Consider the following 25,434-nt stretch of genomic DNA (forward strand, 5'->3'; position numbering starts at 1 on the left):
GTCTTGGCCCATCCCTCCCTTCTTCCATCATCACTACCTGCAGGGCCAGCATGGAGGCAGTGGGGGAAGGAGCAAATGCGCCATGGCAGTGGGGAAGGGAGGAGTGGGCCTGGGCCCAGTGCAGGTGGGGAGAGTGAGCCCGAGCAGAGGGAGAAGCCAGCCCGCCGCAGCGGCGGGAGGAGCAGTGGGCCTGGCCTGACTCGGCAGTGGTGGATGGAGGGGAGGAGTCTGCTTCTCCTGCCCCCCTGGCCGCTGGATTGTCCCAGGCCTGCTGCTCCCCCCCACCACCATGGGGGCCTGGCTTCTCCCCACCCTCAGGCCTGGTCCTCCCCCTGCATCGGGCCTAGGACCAGTCCTCCCCTCCCCCTGCTGCTGTGGTGGGGAGTGGGGAGCGGAGCCAGACTCCAAGCAGCACGGGGGAAGGGGGGAGTGGGCCCAGACTGGGGGAGGGGGCACGGGGCTCCATCCCCACCCACTTCCCCCCACCCCCAATCATTATTGATAGGCAACTGGCCTTGTATTAACTGTAGTTACAACATCTGTGGAAAAAAAACCTCTCTTAATAAGAGTCACTATGTGGGTGCATCTACAAGTCACTGTATGGTGACATTGCTACAGCGCCGTGCTTTAGTATTTCCTTCTGGAAGTACTAAAGCATGGTGCATTAAATCAGGTTACTGGTAAATTGTGCTGCTACGTTGTCCTAGCAGCACGCTATACCCGGGGAATGTGCTGATATGGTGATGTAGCTGGTGATCACATGTAGACACACATGATTGCTACGTCACCATAGCTCACAGTACAGCAATGTAGTGCATTGCTACATTGCTGTAAGGTGATGTGTAGACGTGCTTGTGTTTACCAGTATGGAGTCCTTTCATATATTAACCTAGCACACAGTACATGAGACAGTTCCAGTTTAATGTTAAATCCATATTTTTCATCATAAAATTGTTACCACCACCTAACACAACAACAAAAATTAAAGTAACTTATTTGAAAGACTTGTATAGATAGATTATTTTGTACTTCATGGGAATAAGGTCCTTCTGGACATAGGCGAAACCAGGAATAGCATGAATATTCTGAAAGCATTTCCCCCACCCACTGCAGTATTTCTAACAATGCACTTCAGTCCTAAATTATTGTGCTGTTGTCATTTTACACTTTATATTTCTTGAAGAGAGATCAGTACATTATGACATGCATACCCTAAGCTATGTGGGGACCAACAAGCTCCTTTTCAGTTTTGACTTAGCTCTGACATAGATTCATAGATTCATAGATGTTAGGGTCGGAAGGGACCTCAATAGATCATCAAGTCCGACCCCCTGCATAAGCAGGAAAGAGTGCTGGGTCTAAATGACCCCAGCTAGATACTCGTCTAACCTCCTCTTGAAGACCCCCAGGGTAGGGGAGAGCACCACCTCCCTTGGGAGCCCGTTCCAGACCTTGGCCACTCGAACTGTGAAGAAGTTCTTCCTAAGGTCCAGTCTAAATCTGCTCTCTGCTAGCTTGTGGCCATTGTTTCTTGTAACCCCCGGGGGTGCCTTGGTGAATAAATCCTCACCAATTCCCTTCTGTGCCCCCGTGATGAACTTATAGGCAGCCACAAGGTCGCCTCTCAACCTTCTCTTGCGGAGGCTGAAAAGGTCCAGTTTCTCTAGTCTCTCCTCGTAGGGCTTGGTCTGCAGGCCCTTGACCATATGAGTTGCCCTTCGCTGTACCCTCTCCAGGTTATCCGCATCCTTGAAGTGTGGCGCCCAGAATTGCACACAGTACTCCAACTGCGGTCTGACTAACGCCCTATAGAGGGGAAGTATCACCTTCCTGGACCTATTTGTCATGCATCTGCTGATGCACGATAAAGTGCCATTGGCTTTTCTGATGGCTTCGTCACACTGCCGGCTCATGTTCAACTTGGAGTCCACTAGGACTCCAAGATCCCTTTCCACCTCCGTGCCACCCAGCAGGTAATTCCCTAGGCTGTAGGTGTGCTGGACATTTTTCCTCCCTAGGTGCAGCACTTTGCATTTCTCCTTGTTGAACTGCATCCTGTTGTTTTCTGCCCACTTGTCCAGCCTATCCAGGTCTGCCTGCAGCTGTTCCCTGCCCTCCGGCGTGTCCACTTCTCCCCCATAGCTTTGTGTCATCTGCAAACTTGGACAGAGTACATTTCACTCCCACGTCCAAGTCGCTGATGAAGACATTAAAGAGTATCGGTCCAAGGACCAAACCCTGCGGGACCCCACTGCCCACACCCTTCCAGGTCGAGACCGACCCATCTACCACGACTCTTTGGGTGCCACCCTCTAGCCAATTTGCCACCCACCGGACTGTGCAGTCATCCACATCACACCGTATCGAAGGCCTTCCTGAAGTCCAGGTATACGACATCCACCCCTCCTCCTGTGTCCAGGCGTTTCGTAACCTGGTCATAGAAGGAGACTAGGTTGGTCAGGCACGATCTGCCCGCCACAAACCCATGCTGGTTTCCCCTCAGCGTAATTTGGCCTGCCGGGCTCTCACAAATGTGAGCCTTGATAATTTTTTCAAATACTTTACCAAGGATGGAGGTGAGACTGACCGGCCTATAGTTGCCCAGGTCCTCCTTCCTCCCCTTTTTGAAAATGGGTACCACATTAGCCCTTTTCCAGTCCTCCGGGACTTGGCCTGTGCGCCACGAGCATTTGAATATTCCCGCCAGTGGCTCTGCAATGACGTCGGCCAGTGCCTTCAGCACCCTGGGATGGAGCCCATCCGGGCCTGCCGACTTAAAGGCATCCAGTTCTTCCAAGTGACATCAATTAGGTCTGCACATATAAAGGTAATTTATTCAGCCACTTAATTCCCTTAGTACCTCATGCTTTGTAACATTACCTGAGGTGTGGATGAGATTGTTATTGGATATTTTAATAACAGTTACTATGTAACCAAGTTATATGTCTGAATTTGGTATACCACTTCAAAATGCCATTTGGATGAGAGTATACCAAGATAAATGTGCTCTCTCTAGCTGAAATATCAAATCCAAAAGTTGTACTTTAGATCTCCAAATATCTTCATCTTCGCCTCTTCAGCTTCATGCCTATATAAGCATTATTGGAGAAATAGACAGTCTATAAACAAAATGGTAGTTTCTCTCTCTTATTCTATGAAGTCTGAGTGGATATTAAGCAGTAAACTGCAGAATCTTGTATTCCAGAGTATTCTTGAATGTTCCTCATTGTTGAGAATGATAACTCAATCAGTTTGTTCCACTTCTGTCCCATATCCCCTCCAGATTCAAGGTAACTCACAGTCCTCCAACATCACAGGATGCTTTGCACCCCCCCCCCCCGCAAACCCCTCCACATAGGCTGAGTGGACTCGCCTTGGCCCAAGCTGTCTGCTCCAGCCGAGCAGAAAGGCACGCTCTAGTGTCTCCCAGCTTCTGGCCTGAGCTACTGCAGATGTGCAGCTGCATTTCCAGAATCAAAATTGAATGTCTGTTCACTTGCTTATCAATTCAATCCATTCAGCTTACGCTAACATGAGAAAATTGAATTGATTCAGCATTGAGCTTTTTGACTATCTGTATTTAGGCTAAGAGAAGCTTATGTCATCCAAAAAAGAATCCTAAAGTCAATTAGAGATGGAGAAGAAATCTAAGCAATGGGAAGAAGAGCTGGAGCAAGGGGTATAAAAAGAGGATGGAATGAATTTATTTGGATAGCTAGAAGGGATGAAGAAAGAAAGCAAAAGTAACGTTTCTGTGTTAGTGATGAGGGAGAAGAAGAATAGAAGACTTACTTGGGTTCTATTCTCTCTTTGAAGAAGTCTTTGCAATCTGACCATGAGAAAACTGAGAGAGTTAGGATATGGTTCAAAGGAGGGAGTAAAGGTAATGAATACATGTCTGGGACTGCAAGTTTGCGGTTTGAGATATAATCACTGTGAAGAACTAGAATATTACAGTACATGTGTTGAAGTAAAGTAAAATTATTTATCTAATTAAAAAGCTTTATTGCTGACCCTTGTGTCTCATGTTAGCCAATAAAAATGCTAAACTTAGGAAGACACTAATAAAAAGCAAAAACAGTTTAGGAATCTTTAAGATTAATGTCAAAGATACAATAATATGAAAGAAGTTGCTATATAGATGTCATAGAGTTCCTCTTTAAATATTTTTTTACTGTTTTCCATGGATAAGATATCCCACAATTTCATAAAATATTTAATAATTTCAAATTATGTTAGAAGGATTCCTTTATGATCATGCCTCTCAATTAGCCCTTCACACTCATTGGTTTAAAAAATTACATGTCATTTACACAAACTTGGTGTGCCCTTATTGCTACAGTTGAAAATTATTTATTTCAGAAATAAAACATTATGAAGCTGACATAGAATTAAAACACCGAAGGACTGAATCACAGTCTTCTAAGTTTCTTGCATTATTTTGTGTGGGTATGTGTCTCACTTAATGGGCCTTTGTTATATATTGTGCCCATACACAGTCCTTTGCAGGTTAAGAGGTATGAGTCTGAGGCTACTACTCTGGCTGCTAGAGGCAGTTACTATAAAAGCTGATGAAGGAACTATGTATACTATCATCACAGCCCAGTAAAGCTTTTTAATAGCATACTTTCAAGAAACCATCCTAGCTTCCTTTATAAATCAAATAAACATGTGGCTCTTAGAAAAGTCCCAGATCACATTTTTGTTACAGAATGGCTCTTATTAAAATTGCATCTTCATGTAACACACTTTGGCTTTGCATTCACTTGCATAACTTTTCTGTTGAATCAGGGATAGCTTCAGACTGTTTCTATAACTGTAACTGAAAAAATACAGAAAGGGAAAGATCAGAAACAGTGTTTCAGGTTCACTTGAAGTTTACAGGGCTGAAGGAAACTATTGTGTAGCTGACACAAGTAACACTAAATAACACAGGTCCTCCAGAGCCAAACAGCACAGGATGAACAAATACCAATCTGATTTAACAACAACGCTTTTTAGTGCTCTACACAGGCTGCCTTGTAGCAGTATGCATTTGCACATGGCTCTCATTGCCATTACTCCTGCTGAAATATTTCTTGAATTAGAATTTACAGTTGTTTTCTCAATTTCTTGAGAAGAGTAAGAAAAAAAATCCTACTTTCATTGGGCAGTTACGTCTACAGGCTTTTAAACCAAACATGTATTTCTTTAAATGTATGCCACAGCCTGCATACACAATGCACACATCTAGCAAAACAATAATCCTGTAGGGGAAGGGTTGAATTGAGAAGGACAGATCCTAATCTAGTGTAAACTGGAACAGCATTAGTAGAAGCCATTGTGATTTATGCCAGCTGAGGATGTGTCCCTGAATTTTTTTAAGGTGCTATATTTTGTTCCTGAAAGCAAAACAAAACAGGCAAATAAAACTGTAACTGTTCATTTTGTTTCTGTATTTAGTATGCCTAAATTTTTTCCCTTTGCCCTCTGCTTCTCCATTGTCTTTCAACACCTGAGTTTTTGTTTAGCTTATTTAGATAGTGATCCTGTTAAATCTTTCCGAGTACCAAAACGTTAAGAACTAATGGGTCCATGTTTCTTTTTCTGTTTTGACAGCTTGTCTTTAGTGACTCAGAGCCTTTCCCAATCTCAAAAATTGGAAAAAGGATCTCTATAAACAGAGTTTTGATTGCATCAACTGCCTCCATTACATATACAGCTGAAAGTAAATGTTAGTTTTTATTTTTTACAAGCTTTTTTTCAGCTCACCATAGTGGAGGGGATTTGGTGTGGACAGATACAATGTGGGGAGAGGGGAGCAACTCCTGGTGTCAGAGATCATTATGATTACCCCTGCTGAACACAAATTAATAGCATATCCTCAGTTCCTTCAACCAAAAAAGTACTAGCTGAGCTGGAATATATATTTGAGAATAAGTCAAGTCTTGATTTAAAGACATTGTGACAGAATACAGTACATCTCAGGTAAATTATTCAAGTGGTTAATCACCCTCAGTGTTAAAACTTGAATTACTTCTCATCTGAATATGTGTAATAGCAGCATCCAATCATTGGATCCCATTATGCCTTTGTGCATTCAATTAAGCAGTCCTCTGCTAACAGAAATTTTCCCTTAAACTATTCTCGACTTTCCTCTTAACTCTCTTGGATATGCTAAATAGATTGAGCTGCTTTAATATCTTCATATCTGTGGTTTTTTTTAAACTTCACATGATTCTTATCACCCTTTTCAGAATCCTTGCAACTTTGTCAACATCTTTTTAATATATGTATGTGTGGGTATATTATATATGTGTATATGTATGTATCCCATATCAAGTGGTAATGCTACTTTGAATTGACCTGACATTTCTATAAAAGTATGAATTGGATTCTATTACTTTTTGCTTGTCATCAGCAGAATATTGTACTATATATCAATCAGTAACATCTAGGCAATTGCTTCTCCCAGTTGCTTTGGGGCTGCACTAGGCACTAGATAGAGGAATGAAGGAAGCAGATCTCTCCTGAATTATTAATACTTCCTCTTATAGCAGCTCTAATGTTAAGAATTTTGTAACTTTTGAATGTTTATTTTGCAACCTTAAAGCTGTTTTAACTTTGTGTGTGTGTATCTATGTTGTCTAAGATATTGCATAGAAGGCACTGCTCACAGATTTAAGTTGCTGAATTTTGCAGCATGTCTTCAGTCTCCATTTTATTACAGGAAAAGAGAACATGTTCTGTTGCTGTTTGTATCAGGGAGTCCATCAAATAATCCCCAAGGCTCTGAGATTAAAGGAGCAGAACTAATCCCTAAATTCTTGATGCACTGGTGTTAGTTGCTGCTATCCCAGAAAAGGATATGCTTGTCACTTGGGGAACTGAGTTTAGGGAAGTGCAAAGAACTCTGTCTCCTTTTCACTGAGAAGGAACTCTCTGCTGGTTGAGGGGAGAATCACATTGACCAGACTACCTCATTTGCCATTAATAAGTAAAGGGAAAAGGGACCAGAAGTATAATTTAGAAACTGGAAAAAGACAGTAGCAAAAAAAATCTAACCATTCCTGGTAGATGTGCTCAGTCTCTTGCATTATATTTATGATAAATTGTATAATCACACCTGTATTCTGGTTGGTTTGTTGTTTTTTTTTTAGTGGTGGGTGTCATATGGTGACTGATTTGTTAGATCATTTCTCCCCATTGCTGCTGCACAGTTGTGCAGATCTACCACTCCTTTGTCTGACATCAGACAAAGGATCAAAAGACTAACTGTATAGGAGAGAATTGAGCTGGAGTGGCTGATTATAAGCAATGCATTTCATCCAATTATTTCATACACCTGGCTTAAATTATTTAGGTCTCTTTTGTGCTGTTTATAACCTGTGAAGCTTTTTCCCAACACAGTTCTAGGGTCAGCAGTTTCAAAACAGTAAACACAAATAATAGGCTGGATAGCCTAATTGAAGATTTAGTTGGGTTTTGGGTTTTTTGGTTGTTGTTGTTTGTTTTTTTGTTTTTTTTTTTTGGAGCTTGACTTTTTAGAGTATTTCATATGCAAACCACTGTGTTCTTACTTGTGTTGAATAGAAATAATGTGTCTTTTACCCAGAGTATTGAATCAAATTACAGAGAAATTTACTTGCCTACTCTGAAACTATTTTGTTCACTGTCAGCATTAACTTGGCAGTTGGACCTCACCATTAGTTTTCAATCAGTCCTACCTGACAGGAGTGAGAGGTGCTAATAAAGAAGCAAAAATGGGTGAAAAAACACAGGGGATATAAAGCAGTCACAGCTAAAAGACACAGATTACTCATTTTCTTCTTCAGCAAGTGTACCCTGATCAGAATGAGAACCTGTATGCATTAAAGCCCAGAAAATAGGGAAAAAAATGTAATTTTCTCCCTAACTAATGCTGTGATGGCCGCAGGAAAAAAAATTAAAACATGCATCCCATTTATAGCTAAAACATGTTTCCATGGATAGCAAATTGCCAACCATGACAGATGATATGGAACTTTTTTTCAGCATGTGGGGTTTTTTTTTGAACAACTGCTTTGGACTGGCTGTGACAGAATGAAAACGGTTCAGTTTTGTACCTTGTGCTTAATATCCCACTGCTGAGTTTCACAAAATGCACCTAAATACATCACGCTTCAATCTGTTTTTCAATAAGTTATGTTTTTGTAGCAGCATCCAAAGGTGACCAAGAGGACCACTGTTCCCTCCCTTTTTTTTCAGATGCGAGGTACAAGGATATATTTTCACCATTCAAGAAAACTGTTTTATGGGAATCATGGTTAGCTTAATCCTCTTTCATGTATCTTAAAAAAAAAAAAAAAAAAGTTTTTAAATATAGGAGAGTTGATGCAATATGAGCAAAATTTTGTTCATGTATTTTTTCTGTATAATATTCACATATTTAGCAATGAGATACAGGAGGCACCATTTTTAGATTCTCTTGAGAGAATCATGATGTGAAAAAAAATATTTCATTGTCCTAACCACTTGGACAGAGACTCCATAAACTGCTTTCACTCATTTTTATATTAAGTTATAGGCCTCTTGCATGGCAAATGTAATGCCATCTTAAAGATCTGTATGTGAAATCTCAGAAATCTCATTATGCCAGAACGGCTTGATAATTTGCTTTCTACATACATAATTTAGGACTAGGTTTCTGTCTCCATCAAATACAGCTACCTCTTGTAGGCTCTGAAGTAGCTCTCCATCTGAATAAAGTAGTTCTTTGTTTCTCTTTACCTTTCTAGCTTAGCATGTCATAATCTTTGAAAGTCATCCTCAGAAAATCCCTGTGGCTAGGGACAGAAGTTACACATAAACTGGTTTAAACCTGTAACAGAACAGAAGCTCAGTGCACATAAACCATGTTCAAAAAGACTGAAACTGGTTTAAGGTAAACCTGGTTGAATGTAGTATCAGACTTAAATGATTTGGGTCAAACCAGTTTATGAAACTTCTGTCCCAGACCGCTTCCTGGTTCAAGCTAAATCACAGTTCTCTGGCATCCCAGCATGCTTTCCAGCCCTAGACTGGGCTGTGCTGTCTGCTCCAGAGAGCAGGGCTGGCCTCATCCCTCTGTTCCCTAACTGGAGCAGTGAGCACTGGCTGACAAGGGGATGGGCAAGCCAGTCTATAGTGGGAGACTGCCCCTCTCCCAGGCAAACCCTGGCTGGGGTCTGGTAATAGGGATGGGGGTTAAACCCACCTCCCCTTACTTAAATTTACTGCTGGCTGCAACTGTGGACTACAAATCCCAGAGACACCTGGAAGCAGGAAGAGGAAGTGATGAGTAACCCTACAGAGTCCTGCTGCTGTGATTCTGTACTGCAAATCCCAGAGACCTCTGGGGCAGCAGGAAGAGGAAGTGAACACAACCAGAGAGCCCTGCTCTAGTAGCTCTCTGGCTTCTGGCCTGAACCACTGCAGGCATATGGTTGAATTTCCTGAATGAAAGGTAAATGTCTGTTGATTTCTGTTTCAATTTAATCTGTACAATTTACACTAACCTGCAAAGAATAAATCGATTCAGCCTCAGGTTTTTTTACTGTCTGTGTGGTAGGGAAGTGCTGCATGCTGTATGTCACAGATGAATAAGTGAGGCACAAAGAAACTGACTGAGTTGTCCAATGTCACACAGAAAGTTTTTGGAATGGAGCAGGATATTGAACCTAGGTCTTCAAAATCTTACATAAGCATACAAGCTGAGCACTCACCTTATGCGGGGGGGGGGGGGGGGGGGGGAGAGGAGAAATATGCTACCCTAATTGGATGGCATGTGATGCTACTAATAAGCCTGAAAGTAGAAAAAGAAGATGAAAGCATGGGTTATTTTACTTACCATGAATGGTACAAAAAGCAAACTAACTGTAGTTTTGGCTTAAAAGCTTTTTGGAAGTATCTACTCTACCTTGGAGTATCATCACTGTTGTTCAAAATGATTATTATTTAGAGTTTATATTTGGATGTACAAGCTTGTTTTGGGTGTTCATAGCTGATGGTTTAAACAAATATGAGAAGGCTGCTGAACCCATATATAAATCATAGAAATCTCTTATTTTGTCATCATATACTGTATAGGGCTTACAGGCAGAGTTAATTTTTGAACTCTTTGGAGGACAAAGTGTTCCAGGGAAAAGTATACTGAACAGTGACTAAGATGGATGAATGCTAAAGGAGAGCTAGAGAAATAAGTTTACTTATTAAATGAATTTGATTTGGGCATTAAGATTTCCTGTGCAACTATTTTCCTTAGTTTATACAAGCTGGGTTTTTGTTTGCACACAATAGATTTTTGATGCTATTCACATAATATGCAATTCATTTTCCTGCTGCAGCTCCTTGCAAGCAAGCCCTTCAGATTATTTAAACCCTCAGAGATGATTGCACAGGATTCTACATGTTCTGAGCACTGCTGTGCAGTTTCCATGCCAGCTGCATCACTGGGCATGGCAAGGGTCAGCATGGGCAAAGCCATATGGCTCTAAGGATTAAAAAGATGCAGTTCCAGTAGCTCTGGCAAAGTAGATCAGTCAAGGTGTGCACCCTGGGTGGCAAGGGTTGGGCCATCTATGTCAACTGCAGCAGCTGAGCCAGCAGTGGCAGCAACTGGTATATTTGCACCATTTCTCATTGGGCTCCTGGAGCTGGTGACCCAGTTGCCCACTGCTAGTGATACTGCTGAGCTCTGGCAAACTCACAGGAGCGGCATGTGCTGGATAAAACTTGTGTTCTAACCATTCCCATGTCCTGACAAGTTTATGAAACAGCAGATTTTGCCCCCTACTACAGTCGTAAAACATCACTGACACAATGCACGGTTACTTGAACATTTTACAAATTAGGGGATTTTTACCTACAGGATACTGGAAACCATAAGATGGAGCAGACCTGCCTGCAGCTGAGAAAACAGTATCACCTCTGACTTGTTGAAAACCGAATAGTAGTTTGTTCAGTTTAGATATATGATTTAGTGCACATTAAGAAAAAAGTATTTTCAGTTGAATTAGGCTTCTCTATTGTACTCTTGAGAAAAGTTATGTTCCTCTGAACATGCTGTTTTACATTGATTCCACTTTAAAAGTTTCCGCTAGTTTGAGGAACCTGTCACTATTCCACATTTTAAGAACATTATAATATTTGTCAAATCTGTAGAATCTTATAAAATGAAAGACACTTTTCAAGTAAAGCTACTATGGAGAACATTTTCTCTTACTGAAAACTTGAAACATACTGAAATTCTAGCCCCAACAGTGTAATTCGCTAGCTCGAGGGAGAAATAATACCTACAGAATTATGTTTCTAATATGCAAATGACTGATTCTCCATTATATTATAGAGGGGTATATCTCCAAGAGCAGGCAAAACATGGCCCAACGAACTTAAGAAAATGTAAAATATGGAGGGAGAACTGTATTGTATTTCAAAATTAAGGGGTCCCATTTTAATTAAAAATGTCATTAGCTACCTCATAAAGAGAATTGAGATAAAATACACAGTGCATTAAAAAAACACAGCTGTCAGATTTGTAAAACTGCAGTTTGGATATTTCTTTTTTTTTTCATTTCTATATATTTCAGCACATGTACTTTGGTGTCCAGTCCTGTTGATTTCAAAGGAAAGATGGATAATTAGTGAAAAGAATGAAAACATTTTTGGAAATCCTGCCATGATTAAATATGAATACAGACACACACACACACAATTGAGATCCCAGCTGAAATTAATGACTCGTATTGTCCAAACTTCCCTTTAAAATAATATTTAATCCATGTAGTTATTAATGGAATAATTAATGTTCCCAGTAACAGACAAGGCCTGCTTTAGTTGTCATTAATTTGTTCATTTATGTGACAGGCTACTTTAGTGTGCAGAGAAGAGCTTTATATGTTCTCTTCCATTAGGCTGCCGATTTTAAACCTTGAACTCGTGAGCATTTCAGATTGCCTTGTGTTGCATGAAGTCACTCAGCATTTGTTGACTACAGATTTTGCCTAGGACAGTGGTATTTCGGGATATTGCAGTCCTGATTTTGTGTAATATATACAGGCAGGATGCAACACTTTAAAAGAAATAATGAGAAAAATATGAGAATAATAATAGTATGGGTGAAGTCCATTCCTTATCTTATGTTGTGCTTATAAATTAAAAGAACCATATGTTCAGGAAACAAGGTATAGTGAAACACCACCTAGACGGGTGCTGTCTCATAATAGTTTGCTTCCATCCCATGAGAAAGGATGCAGAGTTCAATCTCCCCTACATGAGACTAGCTTCCCTGGTCAGTGGCCATATTGACGCAAATGCTGACTGCAGCAGCGCCACATAGCATAAAGCAAGAGGTGACACTACTGCACCGTAGTAACGAGTTACTGCACAGTCAGCATCACCAAAAAGCCATTTGGGGATGCTAGTGCGCAGTAATGCCTGTTACTGCAGTCATTTAGTACTTGTGTATGCAAGCGTAGTAAGCATGTTTATTATTACCCTGAAATAAAATAGTTTTCTAATAGCATACTGTTAAATTAACAATAATTTGGATTATTAAGAAGTATTAGCTTTACAACTAAATACAAGGCATAACCTGTGGCCTAGCAATGCCGCTGACCACAAGACAGAATAATAGCTAAGCCTTTACTTGTGTCAAGTAATCATTTTAACTGTGTTAAGCATTTTCTGAATAAAATGCAGCAAGTGAATCTGTATCTATATGCTGTAAACCAAATACAGCAAAAAACAAAATAAGACAAAGAAGCCATTGTTCTAAATACAATAATCATATCCTTAAGAAGTATCTACCACTGCAAGTTCTTGCTAACGTATCATAATGTTACTGTTACTTAACTTTTAACTTTTCAAAAGTACTAGTTCAGCTTAATAAAAATATGCTGTTATAAAAATTTATAAAACACCGCCCAAGTATTACTTTTGTTAACCCTATAATCTTACCTTATTATAAAAAATATAAAAAATCACCTCACCCTTAAAAAAGGACCATTTTACCTCTTTACTAACTTAATAGTCATGACTCAAGCAAATAAACTACAATAAACTTTACCCATAATTGTCTAGTTCCTATACAACTAAACAATAAACCCCAAAGAATTTTCTCCCACCACACAAGTACTAAATAACTGCGCAGGAACAGCTGTGCAGTCATTTCGTGTAGATATGGCCAGTGTGGTTGGGGAGGGACAAGTGCTTTCTGGAATCAGTAATTTTATGGGATCCTATGCCCAGAGGAATGAAAGGGCCAGTGCTGTAAAAGCATAGGTGTTGACTGGCAGAAAGAACTCCATGCATCTAGTCCTCTCCCTTTGCACACAGATTCCCAGGAAGAGGCTCAATCTATCCCCTGTATTTTAAACCAATGTTATCTGCTACCTGGATAACTCTTACATGAAGAAAAAATAAATGGAACAACTTTGCATTCATGGAATTTTCACTGAATTTAAGGCTGGGATCTGCTTCCCACACTTGAGAAAACACCTAGGTATTAAATTTAGTGATCTGCTCTATAAAGGATTGGTCTCTGAGAGCTGTGTGGGCCACAGAGACACTTTAGGGATACAGAAACCCTATATTTTTGCACTGACTCCTGTCTCTCTCCTCCCCTCTACACTTTAGGGAAGTAATGTAATATGAAAAGATGACTAGGGCACCAGCACTGGGTGCTAATTCAAAGGGGCACCAGAATGACAGCTACAGAATAAGTGACTGTTGTAGACTGTTGGATGAGTGTAAGATGAGGCAGCAGCAAACTGTGATGTTGCCACAGCTTGTGAGAGGAGGTAAACACTTCACCCCCAAAACTGCCCTTGGCACCAAAGTTTTTAAGTTCATGCATCTCCATGTTTCAGAGATCTCTCTCTAACTTCTGTGGGACCTTTTTGAGGCTGAGGTTGTGTTGGTTCTACATTGTTGTCGAAGGAATTCTATTACATTCTAATACATGGCAATTGTTTCCTCAAACAGTAAATACACAGTGATGCTCTGAAGCACAAGCTCACACTGTAACCGTCTACTTCCAGTGCATCATTCCTGCAGAATTCAGTCTCTACAGAGTCCCAGGGATGAGACTCCCATAAAGGAATGGGGAATGATACTGATCAAGCTGCTCTCTGACCTTCCGTGTCTTCCTCAACTAACATTAGTGGTTTATCTTCATTGGCCCACTTATCTGATCTTGGTGGGGTTATAAAATGAAATGGGGAATGGTACAAAATGATCGTATAGAAAAGATAAAATTCACCCTTTCTCTCCCCTGCTGATGGAAGTTGGTATTCCTCATCAGCTTGAGTTGATTTCTTCTGGCACTGAGCTCATGTTTCTTGAATAAAGTAAGCTCAAAATAAAAATGGGAAAAAATTTATAGTTAATTTTTCCCCTTCCCCTGTCCATAAATCTGCACAATGGAGTACACAACTTTGTTTTATTCACAAGCAGAAAATGGGGAACAACCCACTCTGAATCTCTATGATAAGTGAAAATGACTGTGTGTTTAATATTGGCACAGTGAAGGCTAGAAATGTTTCATCATGACTGTCCATCTGGTATCACTTTTGGAATGTTAGTAGGGCTTAAGTGAGGATTGGGCACTACATTTTAACCTTGGTGAGGGATGTAATCATGTTTTTGTTAATTTTGTTGGAAGCTAGCTGATTATCCCCATGCTACTACATAGACCATCTACCCCTTGGAGTAGAAATTCTATTTTCCTCACAGTGGTCCAACATCATGAATCACGTTGAAGTCTAATTTATTTTTTTAAGCTTGAAGAATCAGCTGCTATATTTACTGTATGCTGAAATGCATCATTAAGAGATAATTTATCATTCATAATACTGTGTGGGAAATGAGGCTTTATCCTAATACTGCTGGGTTGTCTTAATAACAATAGCCAAATTAGCGATTATTCAATGCCTTGATAATAAAAATGTATATCATTGTTGAAACAGAAATGTCAACAAACCGTTCTGTCTAAAGGGAGAATATTTTGCATTTAAAATTCATTAACTCCTGATATGCAGCTCCATTGAAATAATTTACATCTCTTCCAAGTTATTTAGAATAAGCTTCACTGATACAAACCATATATATTTTCATTGCCTGTCTGTTGCTAGTTGAAACTGAACATGAAAAGTAAATTGAAAAATTATTTAGAGCCAATAGGCTGACTATTTTTGCACAACAGGGTGTATGTTGTCAGTAAATGCCGTTTTAAACAGCTGAAACAGAACATAGAATAATTCTTTGAAAGTTATCATTTGTAGATTGCACAATAACTCATTGAACTGTTAATTGGTACAAAATATATCGAAGGATGACTGAGTTTAAATGAGTTTAAAGTATTAATTTCAGTGATCTGCTGTTTTCACCTGCTGGAAAATGCTACTAAAATGTTGGTTCTGTGCCAGAATTAATATTTTAATCCACATGTGCCTGTTTGCATTATTTAAGAGAGGATGACAAAGTGGGGAATAAAACATGCAGCTGTTGCCAGGTGAATATTATGCACTATCTCTTGTTCTTATATGTCATTAGTTGCGTCTTTAAAACATTGGCCTGTGCTGTTGATGATCTTCAGCTGCCCCTCCTAACAAAGCAGCAGAAGCCAAATGTGTCTCAGAACCTCCTGGTTTTGAGGAAAGTCAGCTTGCTCCTAAACTCCTCATGGATGGGTAAAGGGGAAGGTAGGGGCAGTTCCTGCCTGCCACTTCATTTTGCTGCTACATAAGAGGGAGAGAAAACACACTGCTCCTTCCTCCACTGAAAATGAACTCTTACATGTTCCTGCAGATTGGCACAGCACAGTGCTTTTCAGGAAGAGGTTGGAAATGGCTGATGGTGGATGACTGCAATTTGTACCACAGCAGAAAACCTGTCAGACCCTGTCTGCTGCAAGTCTTCAGCCGAAAATGTGCAACAGAAAACCTGTTACTTTAAATAAGTAAAATTAACTTTAATTTTACTTAATTAAAGCAGAATGAGAGAGAATATCCTCAGAACCAATGAAGTATCCCTGTAAAGTGATCCCATGAAATAGCAATTGACTGTGTAAAGCCATTGATGGAACAGTAAAAGAGTCTGTATACAACTGTATTATTGATTGGATTACCTTTGCTTTCATTTTCCTTGTACAGAAAATGGATTTTATTCTCCCTTTCCTGAATTTAAATAAATGCATAAATGAATCAGCAGTTCCTTAAAGTGTCCAGATTCACAACTCGGGTGCCTGCAATTACGTCCGACATAAGGGCAAGAGGAAATGTCTTTTCGTCCTCTTTCTTATTACAAATGAACTTTTAGTATCGGGCATGTATATGTCACAGGAACCAACTGATGGTATGCACAGGTTTTCCTTTGGTGTCATCTAATTGATTTGTTTTATGCACATAGTCATACCTAGGTATTTTAGAGTAAAAATAGTTTGTTTGTTTTTTAATTAATGTTTATTACTATTAGCACATCTACTACAAACCTATGTCTGGTAAAGTGAATTGTAGTCTGGCTTTGTACTCTTTCAACAGCAAGCTTAACTTTTCCAGTTTGGGGGACAAATTTTGTTTTCAGTCATCTTTTGTGTGTAAACTTCCTGACAAAATTTGGACTGCACTTGAGTTAGAATAAAAGTATAACTTTAATTCATCTGATGCATGAACATAGATTGTCCTCAAGTTCCCAGGTTCAGTTTGCAAAGAAACCTTTTCTCCCAGGCTAAGTTATGTTTTTTACCAAGACTGAGGAAATGTGTTGTTTTTGTTGTGACAGCAGTCACTTTTCAGAGTAGAATCACAGATGTTTGTTATGGAAGGGAGAAAAGGCTGTTTAGCCTGGTAGAGTTGTATTATTCTATGAGCAAGGTGTTTCCTTTCTTATTTCCTATCACTTTAAAAGTAAAACTTGTTCTTTCACTTTTTTTTTCTTTTTCTGTTTTTAGACTCCATATCTTGATTTTTTTTCTTAAACATGTGACTAAATGGTGGGGGAGAAGGAAAGTGCCGCACATTTGAAGGATACAGTTTGTGACTCACTCATAAATATCTAGAGACAGAAGAGGGTTGTGCTGGAAGAAAGTATGTATCGGTGGAGAAAAGCAAGGTTTGTTTTAGTGGCAACCTGGGATTGCATAGGGGGAATACTAAAAATACATGGTGAGCACTAAAATGATGAGCTGCAAAGAAATGACTTAATGGATATGTAATAGTTATGTTCGTAATACAGAACTAGGACAGCAGAAGAAGAGGATCTCTCAGATCCCCAGTGACTTGACTAACAGTTGCCACAAATGTCTTCATTACAGTGCAAGGGAAAAGTGGTCCACAGGCAGGAATGGATAGGCAAGGTTGGCCTGATAGTACTAGGCAGGTGAAGGAGTCACGTGGGAAGGATAGGAGGAGGAGTAGGTTCATAGAAGTGGCTGGCTGTTCACTCATCTTATTTAATAGAAATCAGGATAAGCATTCAAGTTTGGTATGCTGAACCTATAATTATTGAACTCTTCTCCAGAAAGTTTATTTTTTTTCTTATGGTAGTAATAATATTGCCATGATGGTCAAGTAATTATGTGAGAGGCTAGGATTTCCTTGGGTGATATCTTTTATTGGATCAACTGCATAGTTAAGATAGCGTTAGACAAGCTTTCAAATGCAAGACATTCTTCTTCAGGTCTTGCATTCAGAAGCTTGTCTAACTATCTCAACTATGCAGTAGGTCCAATAAAAGATAATCACCCAAGAAAACCTTTTTTCTTGAGTTCATTATCCTATGCCAATGATTGTACTTTTTTTAAAGTAATCATTTTCATAGAACTTAAAGCCATCTAAGAAAAGGTCAGTGGAGGTGAATCAGAAAACTATGAGTTATATTCAATGAAATCAGAGCTCAGCTTGAGTTAATAGGCATGTCTACACGAGATGCTTTACGATGCGGTAGAGCAAATTACTGCATAGTAAGCATCACCATCTATACATGCAGACCCTTACTGCACAGTAATTTGCTCTACTAGGCAGTTAATTTGCTATCTGCAAGTAGCAAGTTAACTGTTGAGTAATTACTGTGCAGTAAGGCACTTGCAGACAGCCAACTGGGAACAAATTTGTGCTTTTCTGTTTCATGTGGAAAAATATAGAAAAAACACGTATTTTTCCCTTTCAAGGAGAAAATCACAGGTATTTCACTTTCAAGGAGAAAAACCCAGACTAACCCTTTGAAGCAGGAAACTGCTGGGCCAGCATGGCCGAGCCACTAGGGGGCATTACCCAGATGTGGAGCTGTGCCTTCCCCTGCATGGGCTGGGGCTGTGAACCTCTTGTGCCTGGATTCCTATCCTGCTGCCATTGGGGGATGGGGGGGAGAGAGGTACCAGCCCCCCCACCCCTCTCCGGGATTAGGCAGGACCTTTCCACAACAGCACCGAGACTCCTAGCTACATGGTGTGTCTGCCCACGTGGATCTGTGTCTTCCTTGTGTCCCAGAAGGGACAATTCCTGGCCAGCCCCAGGCTGCTCAGGGAAATCCGTGCACAACCTGGAGATGCCTGGGAGTTGCCTCAAAACGGGGACAGTTCCCGGTCATCTCTGGGCTGCTCAGGCAAATCACTGCACAAGCCAGAACTGGCTGGGAGTTGCCCCAAAAGGGACAGTGTCTGGCTAGCCCTGGGTTGCACAGGGAAGCCAGGAGGTCCTGAGTCCTGGTACTGCACGACTCCCAGGTCCTGTGGGGAGCCAGGAGCTGAGCTTTGCTGGGACAGGGTGTGGCAGAGAGCTGGGTGCTGGGGGGAGCTGGGAGGTGAATAGTACTAGAACCTGGGGAGTTCCCTGTTCCCTGTGGCCTCCTAGTGTTGGTGGTTCTTCCTGGTCAGCATCTACATATGCACTAGTTAGTTAGTTTACTACCTGTGTTTACATCTAGTAGCTAATTGCACAGTAGGCTAATTTACTGCATGATACATGGTGCATACATGTAGACACTGATGCTTTACTGCACAGAACTTTAGTCTGCTGTGCAGTAAAGCATCTTATGTAGACACATTCAGTATGTATTATTTTTTACTTTCCAGGGGGTAACTCTAGAGTCATGTGGCTCTCACCAGTGTTGTGTGTCCATTCAACATTTACACTATATAAATGTGTTGTGTGTTTACACCTGTACGCTTGTCCTAGTTTAAACTACTAACCCAGCTATTCTTATTTTGTGTGGATTATATAGGTGCAGTAAAGGGGAGTTGATTTCCTTGCCACAGGTTCAAATGTTATCAAAATTGTTTTTAATTACATTTAGAAGTTAAAGAATAGTTTTATCCTGGAAATGCGGGTTTTCATATTTGTCACCTCCCTGTATCTGGGTGGTAGTTTCCAGGTCCCTGTATAGGAAGAGCTCAGGTGGGGCCTGGCATGAATCCTGTTGTGTTTTGGTGGTTCATGACATGTGGATATTTTCTTCTTTTGCTGTGCTGGTGTGGCAGCTGTGGTCTCACTGAGATGCCAGTGTTTCTCTGTGTCCATTTGTATTGCATTTTTAATCTGTGTGGATTGTGTCATACTGTCTTTATACATCTTTCTTGTTTGGTGTATGGTTAGGAATGGCCCATCCAGCCAAATGTATGCCAGGCACCTCAGGCAGAGCAGAACCTTTTGCAGAGTTCTCATGTGTTGAGAATGCTGGGGAAGGGGGCACTGGTCGAGAGGAGATGGGTAGTTAGCTGTGGGTTAGGTAGGGTCAGGGAGTCCCCAGTGGTCAGGGCTAGCAGAAATCAGCAAGGAAGACTGATTTCTGCTGATGCTGACAAGAAGGCTGAGGAAGGCAAAGGTGTAGCTAGATGTAGGGGAAAGGAACTTTTTCTTGTTTTGTTTTTCAGTGCCAAATATATATTATCATGTCATATATATATAAACATATTATCATTATTATGTTGACTTTTATCCTTTTATCCTATGTAATTAACCTTTTTGTTGTTTGGCTTCTTACAGACTGCCGGTGGAAAGAGTAATTTGTAGGCAAGTGATATTGTAGTCTAGCCCCCTCCATGAAGAGGGGGGCCTAAAAACATTCTTTTGTGACATAGCAGGGTGGCAACCTGGGGCTCTGAGAGACCCCCCAGGCAGATTTGTGATAGAGCCATCTTAGGATAAAGTGCTAAACAAACTACCATGCCCCATTTTGGCATACAGATCCTGGAGTTATCTGTCAAAGGAGAGAGAAAAATAGACACTGAGAGGAGCTTCCATAGGGAAATCCTTGGGACAGCTTAGATTGGGAAAAAAATAAACTAAAGTTTCTATTTGCTTAGTGATGTTAAGCAACAAATGAAGCCACATCCTAGATATAGGGTAAGTTTAATAAACTATGCACAAAGTTATGTATGTTGTGCTTACAGTAAGGTAGGAACATAATCTGTTTACCATCCCGGTTATTTTCATGTATACTCAGTTTGCAAATAACAAAAAAAAAAATTTTAACTAACAAAGTGTGTAAATCCATCCTGGTGTCTGAAAGACAGTGACTTTATTTCCAAAATTGTGCCCTCGGTGATAATTATTTGATCCGACTCTTCAAATTGTGCCTGGAGAGAGACTTCTGCAATTCTGTTTCTGTCAGGGACTTTATAGAGATATATCTAAATAGCTTTGCCTTTAAAGGTGCTAAGTACCAACAGCTGCAAATGAAGTCTGTGGGAACAGCAGATTCTGAAAATCAGGCTTTTAGAAAACAAATCTGCAATGTGATCCAGTTCACTCTCGGCTGTGTTGGTACTGCTGGACTAAAAGGAGTACAAAGCAGCCACAATTTTTTTTGCCTCAAGAGTAGCAGGTCTGGCTCTGAATACACATAGCAAACTGCTACAGCTAGCAAGAAGCTGTCATTGTTAGTCTGTTTGTTTTTTTCAGAGAACAACTACAAATTTAAATGTCTGAAATATATTCATAGAAAACATCATTTTAAAATAAAAATAACTTGCTACATGTTTAGACAACAATATTTTTTTGCCTATGAAGAAGTGCTTAATTGCCACATTAGACAAGTTGCATAGATTTGGTACTGAAATATATTACTGCACTTGCTCCCATTTTTAAGTGAGCAGTTAATCATTTGATATTGTTTAAATAGACATATTTGCTACATGTTAATAATCTAAGAAAAGAAATCAAGGGCATTTAAGGAATATTTTGAGTTTATTATCTAATTGTCTTTCAAAATTATTTTTAAAATGATGTAATTTTTGCAAGCAGAGCTAGGTGGTTTCATTAGAGTGACTCTAAGAACAGGCTTGGATTTGCAAGGTGTAGGCTTCTCTTTATCACCTGGTGTAGGAATCTGCCCTCCTGGAACTACTGAAGCAGAAAATTATGATAAACGCCTCCTTTCTTTGCCTGTTTTCCCCTTTTTCATAGGTGCTACCTCTTCTCTTACCCTCTGCCTTTTTCTAATTCTAATCCCTTTCGCTGTAAGCCCATGTTCAGTGAGCATGATGGATATAAGGACTCAAATTGTACATGGTCCCTGTTTGATCACAGAGAGAAAAATAAGATGGTCCCCATTTTCAAAGCTGTGTAGACGGTAATCATAATTACTATCCCTGGGTGCCTATACACGTGAAGGGCAGGCATTTCCAAAGGTGCTTTAACTTTTGCACTTAAAGAGCTTTGGGTACAGCACCTTAAAATTTACCAGACATTCCCCAGCTTGGTGCGAGTATCATGCTTTGCTGTAACTCTGTGGAGTAGGAGGCAGGGTGTGCCAGACACTGCACAATGCAGCTTGAGGTCATGGGGAAGCCCTAGTTAAATACAAGTGCAATAAAGGTGAACTAGGTAGGCTGAGACACACTATCGGAGTTTCTCTTACATTTAAAACACATACAATGAGGTTTAATTAGGTGACTTCTGCCATTTTAAAAATGTTCTAAAGTCGCCTATGTGTATTAAGTGATGGCTTTACAACACTTTAAATGTTGAAAACTGTAACATGAATAGGCATCCTCTCTTCTTCCCATGCTGAGTGGACTTCAATGAATAATCCTGCCTTCTGCTTCTTTTGCAAGAGGGGTTTCTAAGCTGAAGGAAGCTCCATTCTGCTACACTCTAATGGCTAATACAAAAGGCACAGTCATCTTTAGTGCTCTGTTTGGAGGAGCCTATGTTAACCCTTCATATGGCTTGCTGTGAGATGCCAGTCTGCTCCAAGCAGCCTTGTTTGCACAATGTATACCTCTGTAAATGTTGAACAAACAATGAAGACAACAGAATAGCTATATTTAACGTGCCATTTGTAGCAAGTAAATTTCTCCCCCAAACTTTCAAGTTTTGCAAGTCTCTCAAATATCTGCTCTCTTGAAGCATATGAAGGATGCTGAATTGAAGCAGGTAGTTGAACATCGGCAAAACACTATTGCCACAGTGTTGACTGTAGGTGCTATAGGGCTTGGGCCTTTATTGGATGATGTCTTCTTTTCTACATAGGGTAGGGGATCCTATAGCATCCTTAGCCCCTTCCAATTGATACAAATCTCACCTGCAATGACTTTGATGGTAAGTATATATTTTTTCTTTTTTATTACAAGGAAAAGGTATACTTTTCCCAACAGGAGGATGTTTGCCAAGAAACAAGGCAGAAGAAAGATGACTCAAAAAGCAAAACAGAACAAAAATCCCAGAAAAAAAAAATGAGACTCCACTATCCCCTGCACCTCAGCCTCGCACCTCCCGAGACCCAGGATTCTTTTCAGGGTGCTTTAAAAAAAAAAAATCTGCAGAAAAACAAACAAACAAAAAAATAAAATCTGTCTTCAATGCTTCCTGCAACTTTTACTATACTCAAAAACAATGCTGCTATTTATTATCCAGCTCCCAATCGTCGTTGCCTGGGTGCCACTCTTCCTGGACAGCCTCCAGTGTGTCTCTTACTCATCCTGGGAGTTTCTCTTGGCATCTGGCTACAGCCTCCATCGCGAAGCTCTCCTTGTCTTCATTCCTCTGCTCCTGGGAACTCTCCAACAGCCCTCTTCCAGGCTGTTTTTCTCCACTCTGGGCATTTCCTCTCATGCTGCTTCTCTCCACACCCTTGGCATTCTCTTCTGTGCTGCTTCTCTCTGCATCCCGCTCGCTGTCCCTGGGACCAGAATTTCCCTTCCCCAAGCTCCGTTGGCTCATCCAGAGCTGGCGCTCACTCTGGAAAAGCCTCTTGCTTCCCCCCATCTCCTGGTTTCCTGGGGTAAGTGCAGGGAAGAATGATTTCCCTGCAGGAAATCCATTTCCCCGTTTTTTTTCTTTTTTACACACATCAGATGTTGTTTGTCCAGCTTGGATGATTAAATGCAAATAGCACTTAATATTGTTTTTTGTTACTTGGATAAATTGTTTTGAATGAATTGCTAAAATGCTTCATTTTTATTTCTAGAAATATCCACATTACAGTTGTAATTTACTTCAGAAACTGTAAATCTAATGGTGTTTTTTGTTTTGTTTAGTTTTTTACATTATTGAGGAGTGGTTAATTAAAAGATATGGAGATATTTATTTTCATCCTAAATTACTGAAACAATTTATTACCATGGTATTTTTATAGCATTACATTTTTATTGCTTTACACATGTTGAGCTTTAATATTTTCATCCTTCATTCATTAATTTCAAATTAAATATTAAATTGCAATGAAAGTTCAATCATAGCTTCTAAAGAGTAAAAAATAAGCTTTGGCTTAACTTCCTAAAATGAAAGTGATGAGGGAATACAGTCTAAAGAATAAAAAAATTATCTTTTCTGTTCAAGATCTCTGCGCATCTGAGAACTATGTACATTTTTTATGTTACAGGAATTGGTTTAATAGGGTCCACTTATATAGTTCTGCATTTTACTAGCACTCAGAGGTCAGATCCAGATGTGCAGGCATGTACAGCTTGTTGTGTTGTTTTGTTTTGTTTTTGCTGTGCCACAAACTGCATGTGTTGCATGTTAAACCATACACAGCATTGCTAATGTGTAGTGCCAGGGCAAAAATTGCTACTGGCATTTCCCAATAGTAAATAAATACCCTGATTAAAAAAAAAAAAAGCGGTGCAAAGCATGCGAAAGTGGCATGCGCTGGGACAGATGCAGAGACAAAGGAGCAGGGTCCTAGAGCTGCCTTCTCCCCTGTCTCTGCACGCTGTGCAGTCCCCACACTGGAGTATCCTGCGCCCCAGCCAGTCGCTCCCCAGCTGACTGGGGCACAGTGTGCCTCGAGATGGGGGAGTAGGCAGCCCTTCGCAGGTTGCTCCCCTGTCTCTGCATGCTTTAGCACAGGGGTGCACTGGAGAGCTTGTCTCTGTCTCGAGGCAAACTGCACCCCAGCCAGCTGTTCCCAGGCTGACTTAGTACTGGGTGCCTCAGTGTGGGGGTTGCTTGCTTGCTGCCCTGCACTTAGTCACTCTGTGCTCCAGCCTTCCCCCCCCCCCCCGCCCCCAATGTCCTGCTGCATAGTGCAGGGGGAGGGGCGTGCACTGCAGCACAAAGTAGCGGCACCAATTCGTGCTGTTACTATGTGTGCTACTGCAAACATGCACCCCTGCTCATGGGGATGAGGCCAGAAAGGAGCTGTCTTCCTACTGAAGTCAATGGGATTTTTTATTCCAGATTCTATTCCAACAATCAGGTGTATAAAAAAGTGCAAAAGTGCCTGTCTAAGTCTGATAAGCTACCCTGCTTGAGTCCTTGAAAGAAAGTTAATGGGGAATCCAGGTTATAGTCGTATTGGTCTAGAGGCAATCAGGACTCATAATAGAGATGATATCTTTTATTAGACCAACAAGATTTTTGCAAAAAAAATTCTTTAATTGCAAGCTTTTGGGCACAAACACCCTTCATCAGGCATTGGAGAAAAGGTTGTAAAAGTTTTCCTGGGTAGAAATGCAAGTTAATATTTCATAGGATTTCACAGGGGAGTCAATAGATGAAAAACTCCTTTGGGCAGTCAGTTCATAGCTGGTATGGGGCCTCTCACCTCCTGTGAGGGTCTGTGATGATGCAGGTCACTTTGAAACAAAGGGAGGAGCAAGGTCTCAGGTTTCAGGTGGTCATGGTTGCTTTCTGATTTGGGAAAATAAGATTTAATTAATGGGAAAGGTGTTCAAGTCCTCCTCCTCCTCCTTGCTACTTTTTTTGGTGACTTAGTCTTAGGGGTAAGGTGATGATGTGTTACAATAGTAGATGACTTAAAGTATTTTCATGACTGGGACAGGTTAGAATAAAATCACATGTAGGTATGCAGGTGTACTTAGATGCCTAATAGGTAGAATGAAGCCAGGTCCAAAGTCTCCCCAGTTGGAGTGAATAATAGTCACCACAGGTCTAGGCATCCTAATGATCCTAACTATTTTAGTCAGCCATAGCTAGGATGGGGGACATTGTCTGTTTAGTTAACTGACTTGAATGTCTCTGGCCCCAGACTTAA

General features: G+C 40.5%; 1 protein-coding gene across 4 annotated transcripts in view; it reads left to right on the forward strand.

Annotated features, from left to right (window-relative positions):
• The window catches only part of CLSTN2 (calsyntenin 2), an 846,150-nt gene that overhangs the window by 591,609 nt on the left and 229,107 nt on the right, over positions 1–25,434 (forward strand). The window contains exon 1 of one of the 4 annotated variants that reach the window (XM_059730940.1): positions 9,354–9,463. The exons of the other annotated variants lie outside the window; for them this stretch is intronic. Coding sequence (XP_059586923.1) covers positions 9,457–9,463 — 7 coding nt within the window. The 5' untranslated portion in view covers positions 9,354–9,456. Of the gene's footprint in view, positions 1–9,353; positions 9,464–25,434 lie in introns of those variants that run through there. 4 annotated transcript variants of the gene reach the window in all.

This window comes from Alligator mississippiensis, chromosome 7, assembly GCF_030867095.1.
Source record: "Alligator mississippiensis isolate rAllMis1 chromosome 7, rAllMis1, whole genome shotgun sequence".
NCBI lineage: Eukaryota > Metazoa > Chordata > Crocodylia > Alligatoridae > Alligator > Alligator mississippiensis.